At 36.3% G+C, this 16,758-nt stretch overlaps 5 protein-coding genes across 8 annotated transcripts; 3 read left to right on the forward strand and 2 right to left on the reverse strand.

Annotated features, from left to right (window-relative positions):
* Window positions 1-144: 144 nt before the first annotated feature.
* On the reverse strand, window positions 145-2,522 carry LOC105974670 (14-3-3-like protein GF14 iota). Its single transcript, XM_012999788.2, has 7 exons — window positions 2,381-2,522; window positions 1,736-2,042; window positions 1,550-1,637; window positions 881-990; window positions 631-779; window positions 483-541; window positions 145-413 (listed from the first exon to the last, which is right to left on the reverse strand). The coding sequence occupies exons 1-7, from the start codon at window positions 2,451-2,453 to the stop codon at window positions 408-410; spliced, it is 792 nt and encodes a 263-aa protein (XP_012855242.1). The 5' UTR covers window positions 2,454-2,522; the 3' UTR covers window positions 145-407.
* Window positions 2,523-2,734: 212 nt separating this feature from the next.
* LOC105974666 (Pentatricopeptide repeat (PPR) superfamily protein) lies at window positions 2,735-4,419 on the forward strand. Its single transcript, XM_012999784.2, has one exon. The coding sequence runs from the start codon at window positions 2,735-2,737 to the stop codon at window positions 4,247-4,249; it is 1,515 nt and encodes a 504-aa protein (XP_012855238.2). The 3' UTR covers window positions 4,250-4,419.
* A 10-nt stretch (window positions 4,420-4,429) lies between these two features.
* LOC105974669 (Cobalamin biosynthesis CobW-like protein) lies at window positions 4,430-7,647 on the reverse strand. The gene is made up of 9 exons (XM_012999787.2): window positions 7,380-7,647; window positions 6,713-6,930; window positions 6,188-6,302; window positions 5,964-6,053; window positions 5,669-5,842; window positions 5,438-5,557; window positions 5,104-5,214; window positions 4,841-4,922; window positions 4,430-4,755 (listed from the first exon to the last, which is right to left on the reverse strand). Exons 1-9 carry the CDS (start codon window positions 7,557-7,559, stop codon window positions 4,700-4,702), a joined length of 1,146 nt encoding a protein of 381 aa, XP_012855241.2. The 5' UTR covers window positions 7,560-7,647; the 3' UTR covers window positions 4,430-4,699.
* Window positions 7,648-9,267: 1,620 nt separating this feature from the next.
* Window positions 9,268-12,137, forward strand: LOC105974668 (ELM2 domain protein). Of its 3 annotated transcripts, none has more exons than XM_012999786.2 (4): window positions 9,268-10,035; window positions 10,331-10,407; window positions 10,530-10,665; window positions 10,891-12,137. In XM_012999786.2, the coding sequence occupies exons 1-4, from the start codon at window positions 9,963-9,965 to the stop codon at window positions 11,955-11,957; spliced, it is 1,353 nt and encodes a 450-aa protein (XP_012855240.2). In that variant the 5' UTR covers window positions 9,268-9,962; the 3' UTR covers window positions 11,958-12,137. The 3 variants fall into 3 exon arrangements, with proteins under 3 accessions (XP_012855240.2, XP_012855239.2, XP_088674484.1); XM_012999785.2 differs by having other exon boundaries at window positions 9,268-9,737; XM_088818358.1 differs by lacking the exon at window positions 10,331-10,407 and having other exon boundaries at window positions 9,280-9,737.
* A 1,143-nt stretch (window positions 12,138-13,280) lies between these two features.
* LOC105974841 (uncharacterized) lies at window positions 13,281-16,156 on the forward strand. Of its 2 annotated transcripts, none has more exons than XM_013000001.2 (2): window positions 13,281-15,761; window positions 15,874-16,156. In XM_013000001.2, the coding sequence occupies exon 1, from the start codon at window positions 14,271-14,273 to the stop codon at window positions 15,747-15,749; it is 1,479 nt and encodes a 492-aa protein (XP_012855455.2). In that variant the 5' UTR covers window positions 13,281-14,270; the 3' UTR covers window positions 15,750-15,761; window positions 15,874-16,156. The 2 variants fall into 2 exon arrangements, with proteins under 2 accessions (XP_012855455.2, XP_088674482.1); XM_088818356.1 differs by having other exon boundaries at window positions 13,449-14,015; window positions 14,239-16,156.
* The last annotated feature ends 602 nt before the right edge of the window (window positions 16,157-16,758 follow it).

The raw sequence follows: 16,758 nt of genomic DNA on the forward strand, positions 1-16,758 counted from the left end.
TCTTTTCTTCTTTTTGGAGGCATCTTTGACAGCATCTTTATTTGATTGTAATAATATTTATTTCAATCTGTGGCATCATTTGCTAACTTAACTTCCGTAATTGCAAGCGCATAATCCGTGCTATCGATGAACAACAAGTAGATATCATGCAAAAAGAAAACGATATTTATATAAAATGCCGCCAAAATGGAGAATTAGTCTTACTACAAAAAAAAAAAAGAAAAAAAAATTCTCGAAAAACAAAAGCTTTGTCCGACGGTAGGAATAAATAGAGAAAAGGTAGGCAAAAATGCAGGTGAATTTAATCCAGAAAGAAATAAAAAATCTCATCTTCTTCTGCTTTCTGATAACAAAACTTGCCAAACAGCCCTTTGTCGTAAATTACTTGCGTCTCTTCAAGCCTAATATTAATGCTGCAAAAGAAACACAATTGTAAAATAATAAACGAGAAAATGATAAACAGATCAAGTTAAAATGTTCACCTCTGGTTTTGCTTCTGATTTTGCTTCCTTGGATTCGTCCTCTTTGGTAATCTCATCGCCTGCACACGGTAAAATATAATATATTTACGTGTCTAGTAAATTCGTTTCTATAAAAAAAACTCTGGTGAAAATGGAAGTACGTACGTACCTCCATCTTCAGGCAAATCGGAGGTCCAAAGAGTGAGGTTGTCTCTCAACAGCTGCATTATAAGTGTGCTGTCTTTATAAGACTCTTCGCTCAAAGTATCCAGCTCAGCAATCGCCTCGTCAAATGCTTGTTTCGCCAAGTGGCACGCCCTTTTTCATTTATTTATTTTTATTTAATTAACCGTATGTACATATCAATAATTCGTTTCTTGAAATACTTAAAACAAATAATCATCACAAAAAAAGAGTACCTCTCGGGAGAATTCATGATCTCGTAGTAGAAAACCGAGAAGTTCAAAGCTAGACCGAGACGAATAGGGTGAGTTGAAGGGAGATCTGTATTTGCAGTTGCTAAAGCAGCCTACATATAAAATGTCGAAAAAAGAATGTAAAATAGAAAACATAGATTGGTTTAATATTATTTACAAAAATTAAGGGTTTATTGCATTTATCACCCCCCGTATTTACTCTAATTGTCTAAAAATCCCCCTTATTATTCAGTTTTATTACCACACCCTGAAACCGCTCCATTTAGGGGGTTGTGTGCTAATATTTATAACACGAGGAATTTTTTAGCAATTCGGTTATTCAATTTTACTAACAAACACCACCCTGAAAACACACTATTTAAGGGGTTGTGTGCTAATATTTATAAACGAGGAGTTTTTTAGCAATTCGGTATAACAGAAGGGTACTAAATGCAATAAACTCGAAAAATAAACATGCATGATAAAGCACCCCTGTGTTTACTCTAATTGTAAAAAATTCCCCCTGTTATTCAATTATATTAACAAACACCACCGTGAAAACGCACATTTCAGGGGGTTGTGCGCTGATCTTTATAACACGAGGAGTTTTTTAGCAATTCGACATAAGTAAAGGGAACTTAAACGCAATAAACTCGAAAAAATAAACCATGCCTCGTAACTCTTGAGTGACTCTTCAGCTGCCTCTTTTCTACCCTCCTCAGCCTGAAACTCGGCAAGGTAGCGAAAGTAATCACCTTTCCTGAATTAAACAAAAAAAAAAAACACGAAATCAACGATCATAAGTAACGAGAAATATATCGAGGAACAAAAAAAAATCCGTAAAAAAAATTGAGTTACATCTTGTAGTAGAAAACAGTGGCTTCTCCAGAAGCAGAAGAAGGGAGTAGATGCTTGTCGATGACAGAGAGAATATCATGGCAGATTTTGGCAAGCTCTTCCTCGACTTTACGGCGGTAGTTTTTAATGATCTTAACATTGTTTTCATTTCCTTTGGAATCCTCCTTTTGCTCGATCGAAGACATGATTCTCCACGAAGCTCTGCGGGCCCCGATTACATTCTTGTACCCCACAGAGAGGAGGTTCCTTTCGTCCACTGACAGCTCAACATCCAGTTTCGCTACTTTTTTCATACATTCAACCATTTCTGAGCCAAAAAAATAAAAAATGAATAAACGTAATCTAAACTTTTAAGCCATGTCGAACAAACAAACAAACAAACAAACAAACACCAAGATTTGAACAAAGAGAAATGGATCTTTCAGTAGTGGTGTTGATTTCATAAATAAAACACACATACAGACAGATACAAATTTATGTTCACTACGTGTTCGATGAAATTACTCAAAGGGATATATCATATATAATGATCTACATACAGAGATCCCACACAAATCAAAACTAGATGCAGTCAGTCATACAGACACGATAGAAAATACGTACAGACACGATAAAAAATGTGTAATTTAACAGAAACAATTGTACCGTCATAGCGTTCTGCTTGTTCGGAAAGCTTGGCAGTGTAAACATGAGTCTCTCTCTCCTTTTCTGTCGACATTTTTCTCTTTGTTTGATTTCAAGAATTGAAGAAGATCTGAAATGGGTAATGGTGAAATGAACTTTTCTTCACGAATATTATTTCATACGATGGTTTTTAATGGAGGGTCAAGAAAAATAGCCCCCCCGAAAATAGCGGAACTTTGCTAACAAACCCACGTGTTTGTTTTGCCTTCGTTTTTTAAGGTTTTTTCCCGAGTTAGATTCGTTCAATGAATCAAATCCCTACGGTCCTTAAAAAATTAAAAAATAAAATAAAAAATTCCAATTTTCACACCCTAAATGCTTCGACTTACAAAACTCACCAAATCTTCCGTAAAACTCTTCCACCTCCACCTTCAATCCCTATCCACCGCCGCCGGAGCTGCCGTAGCTCCGGTCAACGAAACCCACCTCCTCAGAGTATGCACAGTCCTCTACCAACAGCAATACGGCTCCGACACAAAACTCCAAACCAGCCTCACCAAAACACAATTCGATCTCACCCACGAATTTTTCCTCCAAGTATGCAACAAATTCCCATATTCATGGCGACCCATTTACAAATTCCACCTATTCTCACTCTCCCAACAATTCCCCCACACACCCACCACCTACAACAAGGTTCTCGACATCGCCGGAAAATCAAGAAACGTGGATCTCTTATGGGACCTCTGCCGTGAAATGGGCGAACTCCGTTTGGTCAACGTCAAGACTTACATAATCGCACTGACAGCACTAGCTACCGCTAGAGAGTTGAAGAAATGCGTCGAATTTTTCCATTTGATGAATGGTTATGGGTACGAGTATAAAGTTGAGACCTTTAACACAGTAGTAGAGATTCTATGTCGGAAGAAACTTGTTGCAGAAGCTAAGCATTTGGTAGTGAAGTTAAGAGATTGGATTAAGCCTAATGCGGAAACTTACACGTGGTTGGTTTACGGGTTTTGTGACATTGGCGATTTAATCGAGGCCTCGAAAATTTGGAACTCGATGGTGGATGAAGGGTTTGAGCCCGATTTTAATGCAATAGAGATTATGTTAGAAACCCTATTCAAGAACAACAAATTCGATCAAGGGTTGAAGCTTTTTCAGTCTATGAGGGTGAAGGAAGCGAAGAGTTTAAGGTTGTCTACTTATCGGCTCGTGATCAAGTGGTTGTGCAACAAGGGCAAAATGGGGGAGAGTTACGTGGTTTTCGAGGAAATGCAAATGAATGGTATAAAAGCCGATAACGAAATACTTGGTTCGATCATTTACGGCCTCGTTAGTAAAGGGAGGGTGAGGGAAGGTTTTAAGGTTTTGGAAGAGGTTGAAAATGTCGATATTTGCGTTTATCATGGAATGATTAAGGGGCTTTTGAGATTGAAAAAGGCGAGCGATGCAACGCAAGTCTTTAGAGAGATGATAAAACGAGGGTGTGAGCCTACGATGCACACGTATGTTATGTTGTTGCAGGGGCATTTAGGGAAGAGGGGGAGAAAAGGGGAGGACCCTTTGGTCAATTTCGATACTATTTTTGTCGGGGGTTTGGTCAAGGCGGGGAAGTCTCTAGAAGCTACTAAGTATGTGGAGAGAGTGTTGGATAGAGGAGTTGTGGTGCCTAGATTTGATTACAATAAGTTTTTGCATTGCTTTTCGAACGAGGAAGGTGTGGTTATGTTTGAGGCGATGGCTGGTAAATTGAGGGAAGTTGGATTGTTCGATTTGGCTGATATATTTGCTAGGTATGGTGAGAAAATGGCGACTAGAGATCGAAGGAGAAACAGAGGAATTGAGTCGGTAGAAGAGTCTTCGATTGCTTTGCCACCTACTTAAGGGTGTGGTTCGATTCGAGCTCGATTAGGGTGAGAAAATATTGTGTCAAGATTGTAGTGAATAGTGATCATATTTTGATTTTCTCTTCTCTGTGTTTTGCCATATTAGTTATATTTGATTTTATTTTATGTAATTTTAAATAAAATATAAAAATGTTTTAAGATTCGTTACGATTTACGATTTGTAAATGATTTTGCTATTTGATTTACTACTTGAGAACCATGGTTTAGGTTAGCTCAATATCAAGATAAGAAAATTGAGCTCTTTTACACTATCTTTCCGACGTCTACAAAGGTAAGGAACAAAAAGAGATGACTCTCGAAGATACTGTTTAGAATTCTAACTTTGAAGTGCTGTAATGCCAACGGTCCTTCGGAAAATGGTCGAGCACGTTTTTCCTCAAATTACAGCTTCTTGGAGTGGCCGTAGGTCAGCCAACTGGCAGCAGTACTACACGGTGCAATCTCGCATGGTATTTACTAGAATCTCCTCATTTAACGAACGACCTGAAAAAAAATTAAAAAGAAACCTAGTTGAACCAGTTAATGTAGCTAAGTATACAAGGCTTTTGTGGTAAGAAAAAATCGATACCTATAAAAACAATTTTGTTGATTCTACTCTCGTCATCTTTCCACTTGCGGGCTGGGACAATCTCATATATTTCCCTTACCGCCTGCAAAAAAATTCAAAGAACCATCTAAAAAATTAACTAAAAATATGACGTGGATATTCGAAAGTAATTTTTATAACAATTAGGAATCATCGCTAGCCATACTTCTATCGAATTGGGTTTTCTTAATCATCGTCTACAAGAGAACAAGCAATGTGAAGCATTTCCATGCACGGAAGCTTACCTGCAGGGTGTAAAGCTGATCTGAGTTTACGACACTTAGAATCCCTTTGCACCGATAAACATCCATTCCATATTTCTTTTCCCAAAGGATCTCCTCAATCCACATCCTAATCTAAAAAGAGTAAACATATCAAAAGCTGCTTCATGGATCAATTCTTATTCATTTCGATAGCAGCAATGTTCAATAAATATATAAAAGAATTGGAATAAAGATGGTTAAAATATTTTTTTTTACTGCCAATTCGCACATAGAATTTTATGCTTCGAATAACCGGTACTTAAATGTTACTATTACCCTGAGAACGTCCTCATCTAGTAGCCAATTCAATACGTACCTTCTCAAGATCAACTATCTTCATCTCGGAAATGCATAAGGTTCTTACACCACTGTCGTGAATATCACTAGTAGATAGATTTCGATTTTCTCTCAATAGGTCTTCCAAATGAGTGGCATGCTGAAATCAAAAGGGAATTTTATGTAGTTAATGTCATTTACCTTAACCATAAACAAGAATGCCTACATACAAGTTGCGAAGTGAATATATAGTAAGACAGAGAAAACTCACTGCAGCATCATATGCTCGGCAGTTCAGTATCATGGACAAGTCAACTTGGCAGCGAACTGAACGAATAATATTGGCAAGGGAATTAATTGCATGTATGTCCTTTTCCAGATCTTCCAGGACCACACCAGAGTCATCATCAGACACCAGATCAACCTTATTAAGTATCACAACATCCTATGACAGAAACAAAGAAGCATCTGAGCTAGACAGCATTACTGAACAAAACCGCAAAAAGGTTCTTGATAATTAAGACACGTGAAGCAAAGAAGAAGAGCAAACTGATGAAAAAATTTACCGCAAATGCAATCTGATGATATGCTTCAGGGAATGATGAGGATTCATGATGTGATTTCAGCTGATAGCCGAGGTTTTTGGCATCCACAACCTGAAAAACAGGAAAAAGGTCAATAACGGAAAAATTAACCATAAAAAAGTATGTGGATGACGGAATAATTAATTTAATTGGTGATATGAGTTCCAAGAAATTCAATATTCAATGACCGTGAGGAAGAAGCTCACAGTGATAATAGAATCGAGCCTGACATCTGATTCCAATTGATCATCCAACCAAAGCACAGATGCTAGAGGGGCAGGGTTCGCTAGACCTGTAGTCTCTAGTAATATATGGTCAAGCCTGTGCGCAATAGAAGTAACTTGAAAATAAAAAATTCTGAGTGATGCTTCCCAATTCTGGACATAAAATAACAATAAATCATAACTTTAAGAGGAATTACATTATCATATGTTCGGGTTAGTGACGTTTCCCACGAAGCCTCAAGGAAATAATAAGAAACTAATGAAGGAAAAAAAGAATTGGATAAAAAAATCAGAAGGCCGCATGAGCAGAGTGCAGGCAAATAAGCCCATGCAGTGGAATTTAAGAAATCAAATATTTTATTTCCATCAAAATATCTCATCCTATTTCCACGATACATATTACGTGTGTGTGTGTGTGTGTTGCATCACTTGCTTAAAACTCCAATTTGCATGCTCTAATTAAACATGCAAAGGTCCAGAATAATCTGAGGCGTAAAGAAAGATAACCTTTCTTTCCTCTGCACAAGTTGCTCCAGTGCCTGAACCAAGCTATGCTTGACATTGCAACAAATACAACCATTTGCAAGCTCAACCCACTCCTCCACAAGCGCTCCTTCGTCTCCTTCATTGATCATCGCTCTCTCTACTCCTATCTCCTCCCCAAACTCGTTCAAGATAACTGCTATTCTCTTCCCATGTTGTGTATTCAATATATGATTCACTAACTACAGAGAACAAAAATATTTAGTGCCTCCTATTTTACCCATATAACATACTCTTGAACGAGATATGCATACAAGCAACTAAGCAAAAAATGAAAATTACATAATATCGTACATTTGGCATCATCATTCGATGTCGTCGATACAAAATTCAGAGTCCAATAACACAATCGATATTCAACTCGTGTTGAGTTCATCGTAGTCACTTTAGATTTACTAGCGCTAATTGTTAAAGGCATACGACAATTTTACTCTTTACAAGATACTCTACTCAGCTCAAACTTAGCCGAAACGTCGATTTCATCAGTTAAATAGCAGAATCAAGGCATTTCCCAAAACTCAACACTCATATGTAAGCAGAAACATCAACTCCTGCAATTTTGTCTACGGCGATTAAAACTAAATTGAATTAATCAGCAGTCATAAGTTTTTTTATACGATTATCCACATACCGTCGATTTCCCGGAGCCGAGATATCCTGTGATTACGGTGACGCCGACCGGTTGAGCTACCGGAAGACACGGCGGTTGACCAGCATCCAGCTCAATCGTCCTTTGTGGTGGAATCTCGTGGTCGTTGACTTCGTCGATTGCAATGGCGAGCGGCGGCTCTTCGTCATCTCCGGGCTCCATTCTTCCCGGTGAGAATTTTCAATTTCAGATGATTTTTAGCAGAGCAGACAAAAAGTGAACAATGAAGTTGTTGTTTGGAATTTGGGTTGGGCCTGAAAGGGGTGGTTTGCAATTGAGGGCTCTAATTAAAATGTTTTTTTGTTTGGGCCCCTAATTAATTTTGGATGGATTAGTTTAGAGGTGAGTTCGGGACGGGATTTCGGGAATTCGGGATTTTCGGGATCGGGATATCGGGATTCGGGATAGAAATTTTAAATCCCAATCCCGTCCCAAACTATTAAATCCCGATTATATCGGTATCCCTAAATATTTCGGGAATCGGGATTGGGATCGGGAAATCCCATATTTTGCCTAAAAACTAAGAAATATTACATCTTTTTTCCATTAGTATTATTTTATACACTAAACCAACTTGAATATATTATATACATACTATTGTTCTTGCCTTATTTATTTTTACCACAAAACTTGGAACAAATAAAATTTTAAAAATTTAAAAATAAGTTGAAACAATATATTTTATATTGTATTTCTCATCTCCTTTACAATATATATATATATATATATATATATATATATATATATATATATATATATATATATATATATATATATATATATATATATATATATATGTGTGTGTGTGTGTGTGTGTGTGTGTGTGTGTGTGTGTGTGTATTTTTATTAGTTTTTTTTTCTTTTTTTCCTAATTCGGGATTAAAATATCCCGATCGGGATTGAACCAATTCCCTAATACCGATCCCGTATTTGTTCCTAATCCCAATCCCGAATCCCGTAATCCCGAATTCCCGAAGTTTTAGTCCCAAATAGTAAAATTCCGATCGGGACGGGACGGGATCCCGAATCCCGATCCCAAATGCCCAGCCCTAGATTAGTTACTTCCTAAACTCCAACCAAGTGATAATTTACGGCCAAGTATATAAATTAACTCAAAAGCAATAGAATAAAACAACATAAAATATCAATGAAAATTGAACCCCTTTGTTTTAGCAAAACAACATAAAATCCATTGGGCTCTTGGGCCATTTTACTTCTTGCGACCCATTGACTCTAAGTCTAATAAATTGATAATATGTCGCCAAGATGCCAAACTGACTCCTCAGTTATATAAATATTCGTTTCGTTTCATTAATTATAATTCATTTTATTTTGTTTAGTCGGAACTCGAAAGTAAGTGGGGAAAGATGTATCGTATTTGAAATTCAAGACTTTCAAACAATTTGCAATTTTTCCAAAAGTGTAAAGAAAATCAAAAATTGAAATTTCAGAAGTTAGAATGAAAACTTGTTGATAAAAAAAATCAAATTAAAATAAGTAAATTTCCGAAGTTTGATTTTTTATTCATCTATGTTATAAAATACGTAATAATAATGATATTACAATTTATACGTATGATTTTCTAAAAAAATGTAATAGTTTTTGAAATTACTCGTAAATTGTAATCTAATATGTATTATGATTCCATTAAAAAAATTGAAAATAAATTATTACCTCAAATTTATAGTATTTTAAATTTATTTCGACGGAAATACCCTCAAATTTCTACCCGTAATCAAAAGTCAAAATTCTGTAGTTTTTAACAGAAAAGGTCAAAATTCTGTTAAAATACATCAATTTAAAAAAAAAAAAAAAAAAAAAGAGTCCTAGTCAGCTATAAGTATACAGCACGTGTAATTAGTTTTGTGCACGTACGAATTGAAAAACGGGTCCTCGTATTCGGGTCATCATCGCATCTACAAAAATCGCGATTCGCACCAAAAATTTCCCCCAATTTCTCCCGATTCCCTCCAATCTCACTTTTGGAGTCTCCAAATTTCTTTTGAGTTTTCGTTTGAATCTCAAAATTCAACATTTTTTTATTCAATTAGATTCATTCTCTTTCGATTGATCCTTCTATTTTTTTTTTCAAATCAAATTTGTTGATTACGTGAAGTTCTAGGTTTTCACTTAAATCCTCCGATCTGTTCAATTTATTCATCAAATATATTTTTAAATTTTGGTTCTGCTATTTACGATTATTGTTTTGTGTTTCGCCTCTGTAAATAGATTTGAAACTTCAATTTTATTCGGAGATCCTTTTTTTAATATTGGGTTTATTTTGGTGGCGGTGACTCGATCTCAAGGTTCTTTGGATCTGTAAATTGATTTGGGGTTTTGGTACGTCTCTCTGAATTGAATTTGATTATATTTTTTCTGTTTTTTTTATTTCGATTTTGTGAATCTAGGGTTAGGGTTTCTGTATTTAGGTTTTTTTTGGGGGTTGGGGGTTGTTGTTGGTGGTTGTTGTTTCTGTTTTGTAATTGGTTATGAAGGCATACTCAGCTGGTTTGGGTCTTGAAAAAATATTGTTTGCTTAATCCATGGGTTTTTAGTTCAAGTATAATGTACTTTATTTTTTCCGTATACGCTTGTGGGAGATGCTTGTCGTTTTCATTGGGTGTGATACTTGATGAAGGTACAATGTCTATTATCGAATTAACTTTAAGCTTGGTTATTCTTAATGTTTTCAGTTTTGCGACATGCGGTTGTCCATTACGATTGATCTTCTTTGTGGAACTGATTTTATATTTTGTGTGGTTTGTTTTGCTTTAATCATGTAGGTCAACTGTTTATCGTCGGATGTTCCTGTCTGTTTGTTTCATATGTCCTCACTGGTCTTAGACATTATTGTAGTTCCTAATGCTGTATATTTTATTCGTGTGCGTTTTTCTGTTGTTATATTGATTACACTTGCTTTACCACAAATGCAGGAAGGCATTTTAAACATAACTTAAGAGAGTACTCAGAAGTATTTAAAACGTGCATTGCTGGTGTAGGCCATTTGAAGGTATTTTTGGATCTTTACACCTTCGCGTGTGCATTACATTATCACTTGATTTACCTATCTATATCCTTTACATTTTGAAATGATCTCAATTTGATTTGTGTATTCTTTTGCCTTATTTACAGAAGATGGGAATCAAACGTCCTTTAGAGGAGGCAGACTTTCCAGAGGCTTCTTTTGGGAAACCTATTGATTACAACAAAAAGCTGATTTCTTGTACAGAGGATTTTCATATTACTACTCCAAGATTTGATTCTCTTGGTAAATACCTTAACTGAGAAGCTTTTTTTTCAGTGTACCCTCTTAATATTAATACTGGAAGAGACCGAAAAAAAACCTGCGTTAAGTGCCTTAATTTTACAATGTAATGTCGTTGCTATCTGTATCTGAAATTTTCTTGGTGAACCATGATTTATAGCAACTTATGCACGCGTTGTCTGATTATATGTGGATTCCAGTAAATTGATTTTTCATATGATATTTTAGGCGGACCAAAAAGCAACTTTTGTGAGTTACAGTTTGATGGGCGACTTGAAGATAGTGAGACATATAGTGCATCTGCAGCTGACAAAGAGTTTGAGGCAAGTGCCCCTTTATCTTTGGTTACCAGCAGTAGCGAAGAAGATGCTGGAAATGGAGACACGTCTTTCTGGTCCTACTTTCCAGGATATATCGACATTAGCATACCACCAAGAAGACCCCCTGAACAATTCGATGATCCCTACATATCTTTGTTAAATTCTTCTCCGAAAAAAGAAGTTCCTCTCGGTCCAGATTATCAAGCTGAAGTTCCATTATGGGAAGGTGCAAACTACTTTACCGACGAGAGGGAGCAACAACTAATGGGGACTTGTGTTATTCCGATGCCCGATTTAAATGATTCCACCAGTGATGGAGTTAGAGTTGGGCATGGCAGAACGGTGGTTTGCAGCTGCCTGGATGTGGGGTCCATGAGATGCGTGCAGCAACACGTGAAGGAAGCGAGAGAGAAGCTGCTCGAGACAATTGGGGAAAATCATTTTATAGATTTGGGATTCTGCCACATGGGCGATGAGGTGGCTTGCAAGTGGACCCCGGCCGACGAGCATGTCTTTCACGAAATTGTCTTGTCTAACCCCGTGTCACATGGTAGAAATTTCTGGAAGCTTCTTAGATCTGCGTTTCCATCTCGAACGAAGAAGGAACTCGTAAGTTACTATTTCAACGTGTTTGTGCTCCGTAGAAGGGCTGTTCAGAACAGATCTTATTTGTTGGAGATTGACAGTGATGATGATGAGGAGCAGACATGTGGCGGTGGAGATTCGTATCGGAACGAATCTCAGTCGGTGGATCGAGATACTGATGATGATGGTGATCGGAGGGGTCCAGATGGGAAGTGCTTTACAGTTGGAGAAGAAGAAGATGAAGACTCCACAGTTGAGTCTTTTGGTGATCAAGATTTGGATACAAGCTGGATGGATGACTTTTGGTCTGAACCTGAAAAAGGGCAAGAGGGTGTTGAGATTGATGGTAAGAAGGGTGAAAATGTTCGGACAAGAGATGGAGTTGCGTAATGATCTCAGGTTTTTATTCTTAACTTCATTATTACCCGTTTATTGCTGTGTAAAATTAGGAATGTTAAGAGGGGGAAGAGAGAGAGAAAGAAAATGGAAACTTTTGCTTGATCTGATGCCCCCCGCATAGTTAATTTAATTGAAGGGATGTATTTATCTGCAAGAAATTTTGTTGTTTAATCGATGTTTTGATCGTGTCTGCTAAGAATGTAGATAAAAATGGCGAAAAATTGACATGTCGATTAAGATGGTTGAATGGATAATCCTGGAAAAGATATTAATGAGGTTGGGTTAGGTTTCTTGGCAATTTCATAACTAACTGGCTAACCCTATGAAGAAAGTAATTAGCAAGGTCTAAATGTAGTGTTATTAGGGGGGGTTCTCCTGATGGCAAGGTGGTGGTTTAAATTCCTTGCAACAGTTATGAGATTATTTATATATAAAAAAAAAACACACTAAAAAAGTAATTAAATTTTCTATAAAAATATTAAAGTTTGCAATAATTGAGTTTTCAACCTTCCATTATTCAACTTGGTAGATGTGCTCAAAATTCTTGTTTTTGAAAATAATTAAAAATTATGCTACACTGAATGAATTTTAGAGTGGGTAAAGTTTATTTTTCATTTATCAAAACCAATAGGTTAATTCTTTAATTTGTTCCTTCTAATTTTTCTTTATTCAAACATTTTGTTAACATCCTACCATATATATAGCCATGCTACAAGGACGGCGGTTGGAGCAAGGGAGCTTCGAATTATCTTGCCAACGAATCATTAAGTGGAGCTTATCACACATAGTCAACTTAGTATGATTTACGTTTTTTTATTTATTTTTTATTTTTTTAAATTTACGAGGAGTTACCCCATCTTGAGCTACCCAGCCCCACCCTAGCTGCGAAATCAGCTTTATATGTCATAATTTCTTATTGGAGGCAAAGTAATAATTATTTAAATATTTTGTGAAATTGTCCCCCTCCAAATCCCAAATATGTAGCAAATAAATGGCGAAGAACAAATCGAGTATGATCTAAAATTGATAGCAAAAGATATTCAAAGATTGTAAAGCTAAAAACAAACTTTACCGAAAGTTGTATTCTGCAACAAAATGGTTGCTTCTAAACACCTCTTAAATGTTCTTCACAAAAAAATAAAAAATAAAAAATAAAAAAAATAAAAAAACCCTCTCAAATGCAATTGATTTTTTCATTTAATCTTGGACATTTTTCACCTCTTAAATATTTATAAAATTATTTTTTAATTTTGAAACACAGAGAGACAATTTACAAAAAAAACAATAAGTATTTATGGAGTAGAAATCTTTGGGATATATAACTGAGATGATTAGAAATCCATTAATTACATATATATATCTTATTCTATTTAATTCGCCATCTAATTAGTAATTAATTAGGGTAACAAGAAAAAATAAAAATAGAGAAGCACTATAATAAATAGTAATCAAACAGATCTGGGCCGTCCGATTCTGTAGCAACCAAACACTCCTCTGAACTACACGTGCTTTCCATCATTTAATCTCTCTCTCTCTCTCTCTTCTCTCTCTCTCTTCATATTTTGCTTCCATGCATGGAATTCTCAAATTCTACTATAGTCTCTATAACAACACCCAAACAAGAAACAAGCTAATTTAGAGAGAGAAAGTGAAAGAGAGAGAGAGAGAGAGAGAGAGAGAGAGAGAGAGAGAGAGAGAGAGAGAGAGAGAGAGAGAGAGAGAAGGTAATTCATGAGAGAGAAATATAAGGAAGAAAGAGTCGTCGTCTCGAGTTTCTGTTTCATTTCTCAATCTCGTGGCTACTTCAATCCCATCTTAACCGAACCCACCATCTCTTCTTCTTTTTTGATTCTTTCCCCACATTTCTTCCTAAATCTCACCATTATTACTATTTATTAATTACTACTTCCATAATTATATCCCCTCTTTTTTTTTCTTTTTTTCAAAATTACACAGATTTGCGATTCACTGCTGCTCTGATCTTCTCTGTTCTTCTGGACTTTGATTTGTTTGCTCCGTCAATTTGTGGGTGGCGATTGTAGCAAAAAGGTATAACTATACCTATATCGAAGATTTGAGCCTTTTCAACTTCATTTTCGCACTTCGATTTATTTCAATTTTTCCGATTAGGGTTCCTCTGTTTCCGATCAAGTGAATGCTGCATTATTTCACAGTTCAAGTTCAATCAGCTGTTTTCTGATCTTGATTCATTACTTCACTAATTTTTTCAATTTTTTTTTTAAATTTCCCCTGTTTTACTGATCGAATCAAGTAAATTCACATAGCAAATTTGGGGCAAAAAAAATGGAGGAGGATCATGAATTTAGATTCGTTTGTAAGCTCTGCAACAAAAAATATCCATGTGGGAAATCACTCGGTGGTCATATGAGATCTCACGTAGTTTCAAGTTCAGCAGAAATATCATCTCTCGAAAAAGTTGATTCCGCCATGAAAAGGATTTCCCCCATCACTGATTTTGTTGGGGGCCACCACCCCCACCCCCACAGCACCACAATCAACGATTCAAGAACTGGTGAATTCGGAAACGGGCAAACGAGCTACGGTTTGAGAGAGAACCCCCGCAAATCATGGAGAGCTGTCGGCTCGAATTTCCCCTCACCACAAGAAAGAATCTGCAAGCAATGCGGCAAAGGGTTTCAATCTTTAAAGGCACTGTGTGGTCACATGGCTTGCCACTCTGACAGAGACAAGGGTTTGAAAGATGATCAGTATTCTTGGACGAGTGAGAACAATCAGAAACTGGTAATCGATAGCCATTCCGACACCGACGAAGCCGAAGCCGAAGCCGAGGCCGAAGCTGAAGCCGAAGCAGAAGATCGGATTTTGAGGTCGTCATCGAAAAATAAGCGGTGCAAGAAAATAGTTAATAATAATAATGGTTCTTCGTCTGTTTCTGAAATCGACGGCGAAGAAAACGAGGAGGTGGCGATGTGTTTAATGATGCTGTCGAGGGATTCGGGTAATAATAACAAAGGTGGCGTAAATTCGGTAGTTGAGTCGTCGGATAACAACTCCGTTATTCTCGAGACTAAGTCATCTTCCATCGACATTAAAAAAATCCACAATAATAATAATAATAGTAATCAAGAAAACGAGACGAAGAAAATCGATGAGGTGCATAACGATTCCGATTCGGGTTATTTCTTGGATGAGTGTTCAAAGTACGAATCCGATGCTTCCGTCGACGGATTCCGAAGGAATATTCCTTCGTATTTCGAGTACGATAATAAGCCCTCGATGAAGACGAGAGGTGGTGACGAGTCATCGAGGAAGAGAAGGTATATTCCGGAGAATATTCCCGAGGAGTATACTGAGAAACGGAGTAAATACGAGTGCTTCAACTGCAAGAAAACGTTCAAGTCGTACCAAGCACTAGGCGGGCATAGGCCGTGCCATAAGAGGAGCACTGCTTTTTACGAGACGAGATACGAGAGCGGTGAGAATAGTCTAGAAGGTTCTACCGAGTTCGTTGCTAATAATAATTCTCTTAGCAACAGAAAATCGATCGAGAAGAAAATGAAGGGGAAGAAGAACAAACCGCACGTATGCCCGTTTTGCGACAGGGTTTTCAAGAACGGGCAGGCGTTGGGTGGCCATAAGAGGTCACATTTTATCGGGGGGCATGTGGAAAATAATAATAATTATAATAATAATAATAATAATCGGAGCACGGTGGTAAAGGCTGATATGCTCGACCTCAATCTTCCTGCTCCCGTTGATGACGAGGATGATGTGCCCGACGAATATCCTCCTCCGCGTTAGATACGACCGATAGTAAGCGTTTATCGATCTTATCTCCCTTTTTATTATTTGAAATAGTTTTGATCAATTTTGAAGCAGTGGGATATATATATATATATTTATATATATTTACTTTGATTTATAGAGTAGTAAGAACCAAGATTGCTATAAAGCATTCAATTTTGAAGAAGATCAAGTTGGTTATTCAGCCTTTGAAAAGCTCTCTACCTCAGAAATAATTCAGTTGGCCTAACAACAATGTTGCTTTAGTGATTGTCACTATAAGTTGTTTCTTTTTCTTTCTTTTTTTCTTTAGAATTATTTCAATTTTGTACATTTAATAAGTTGGCTTGCAATGTAACCTTTATTTGCAATCCTAATATCAAATTTCATAATTTCAAGCCCCTCCCCCTACTATTTTCCGTTTACTTTTTCCTGTTCTCAGTTAATTGTCGTTTTTCAGCTTTGCACAAGTATTAAGAATGTCGTAAATTGGGAAAAATACATTAAAAAAGACTAGAATAACCTTGATGATTTAATGATGCGATAAAAGAGAGTTAATACTTAAAATATATTAATAAGGTTAGGACATAAAATCTAAAGTGGCAAATAATATGAAACACAAATATTTTCAACAAGAAGCAGTTATTATGGAACAATGTTAGCACCAAATAAAAAATCCGATTAGAACTTGGCGTAAAATCCCCTAATTAAATTTGTATGAATTTTTGACACTAAATAGTGTTTGTGGTCACTTGAAAACCAAGTAGCACTAACTTTTGTACTTTGCTTTCATTAATAAATCTTTAATAGAGTTGAATTTTTTTTAATTTTTTTTTTGTGTGTGTTTGACTTTTGTATCATCTTTTAATTGTGTCATTTGATGCATTGAAGTTAAAATCAACAACTTGGTGTATAATGCAAGAAAATTAAAAAAAAAAAAAAAAAAAAAAAAAACTATATCATTAAAAATTTGAAAATTATTTGCTCGTAAAAAAATCAATATGTGCAAGAAGATACCACTCCCAGA

The sequence above is a fragment of the Erythranthe guttata genome, chromosome 5 (genome assembly GCF_056151865.1).
Source record: "Erythranthe guttata isolate IM_541 chromosome 5, IM_541, whole genome shotgun sequence".
Classification (NCBI taxonomy): domain Eukaryota; kingdom Viridiplantae; phylum Streptophyta; class Magnoliopsida; order Lamiales; family Phrymaceae; genus Erythranthe; species Erythranthe guttata.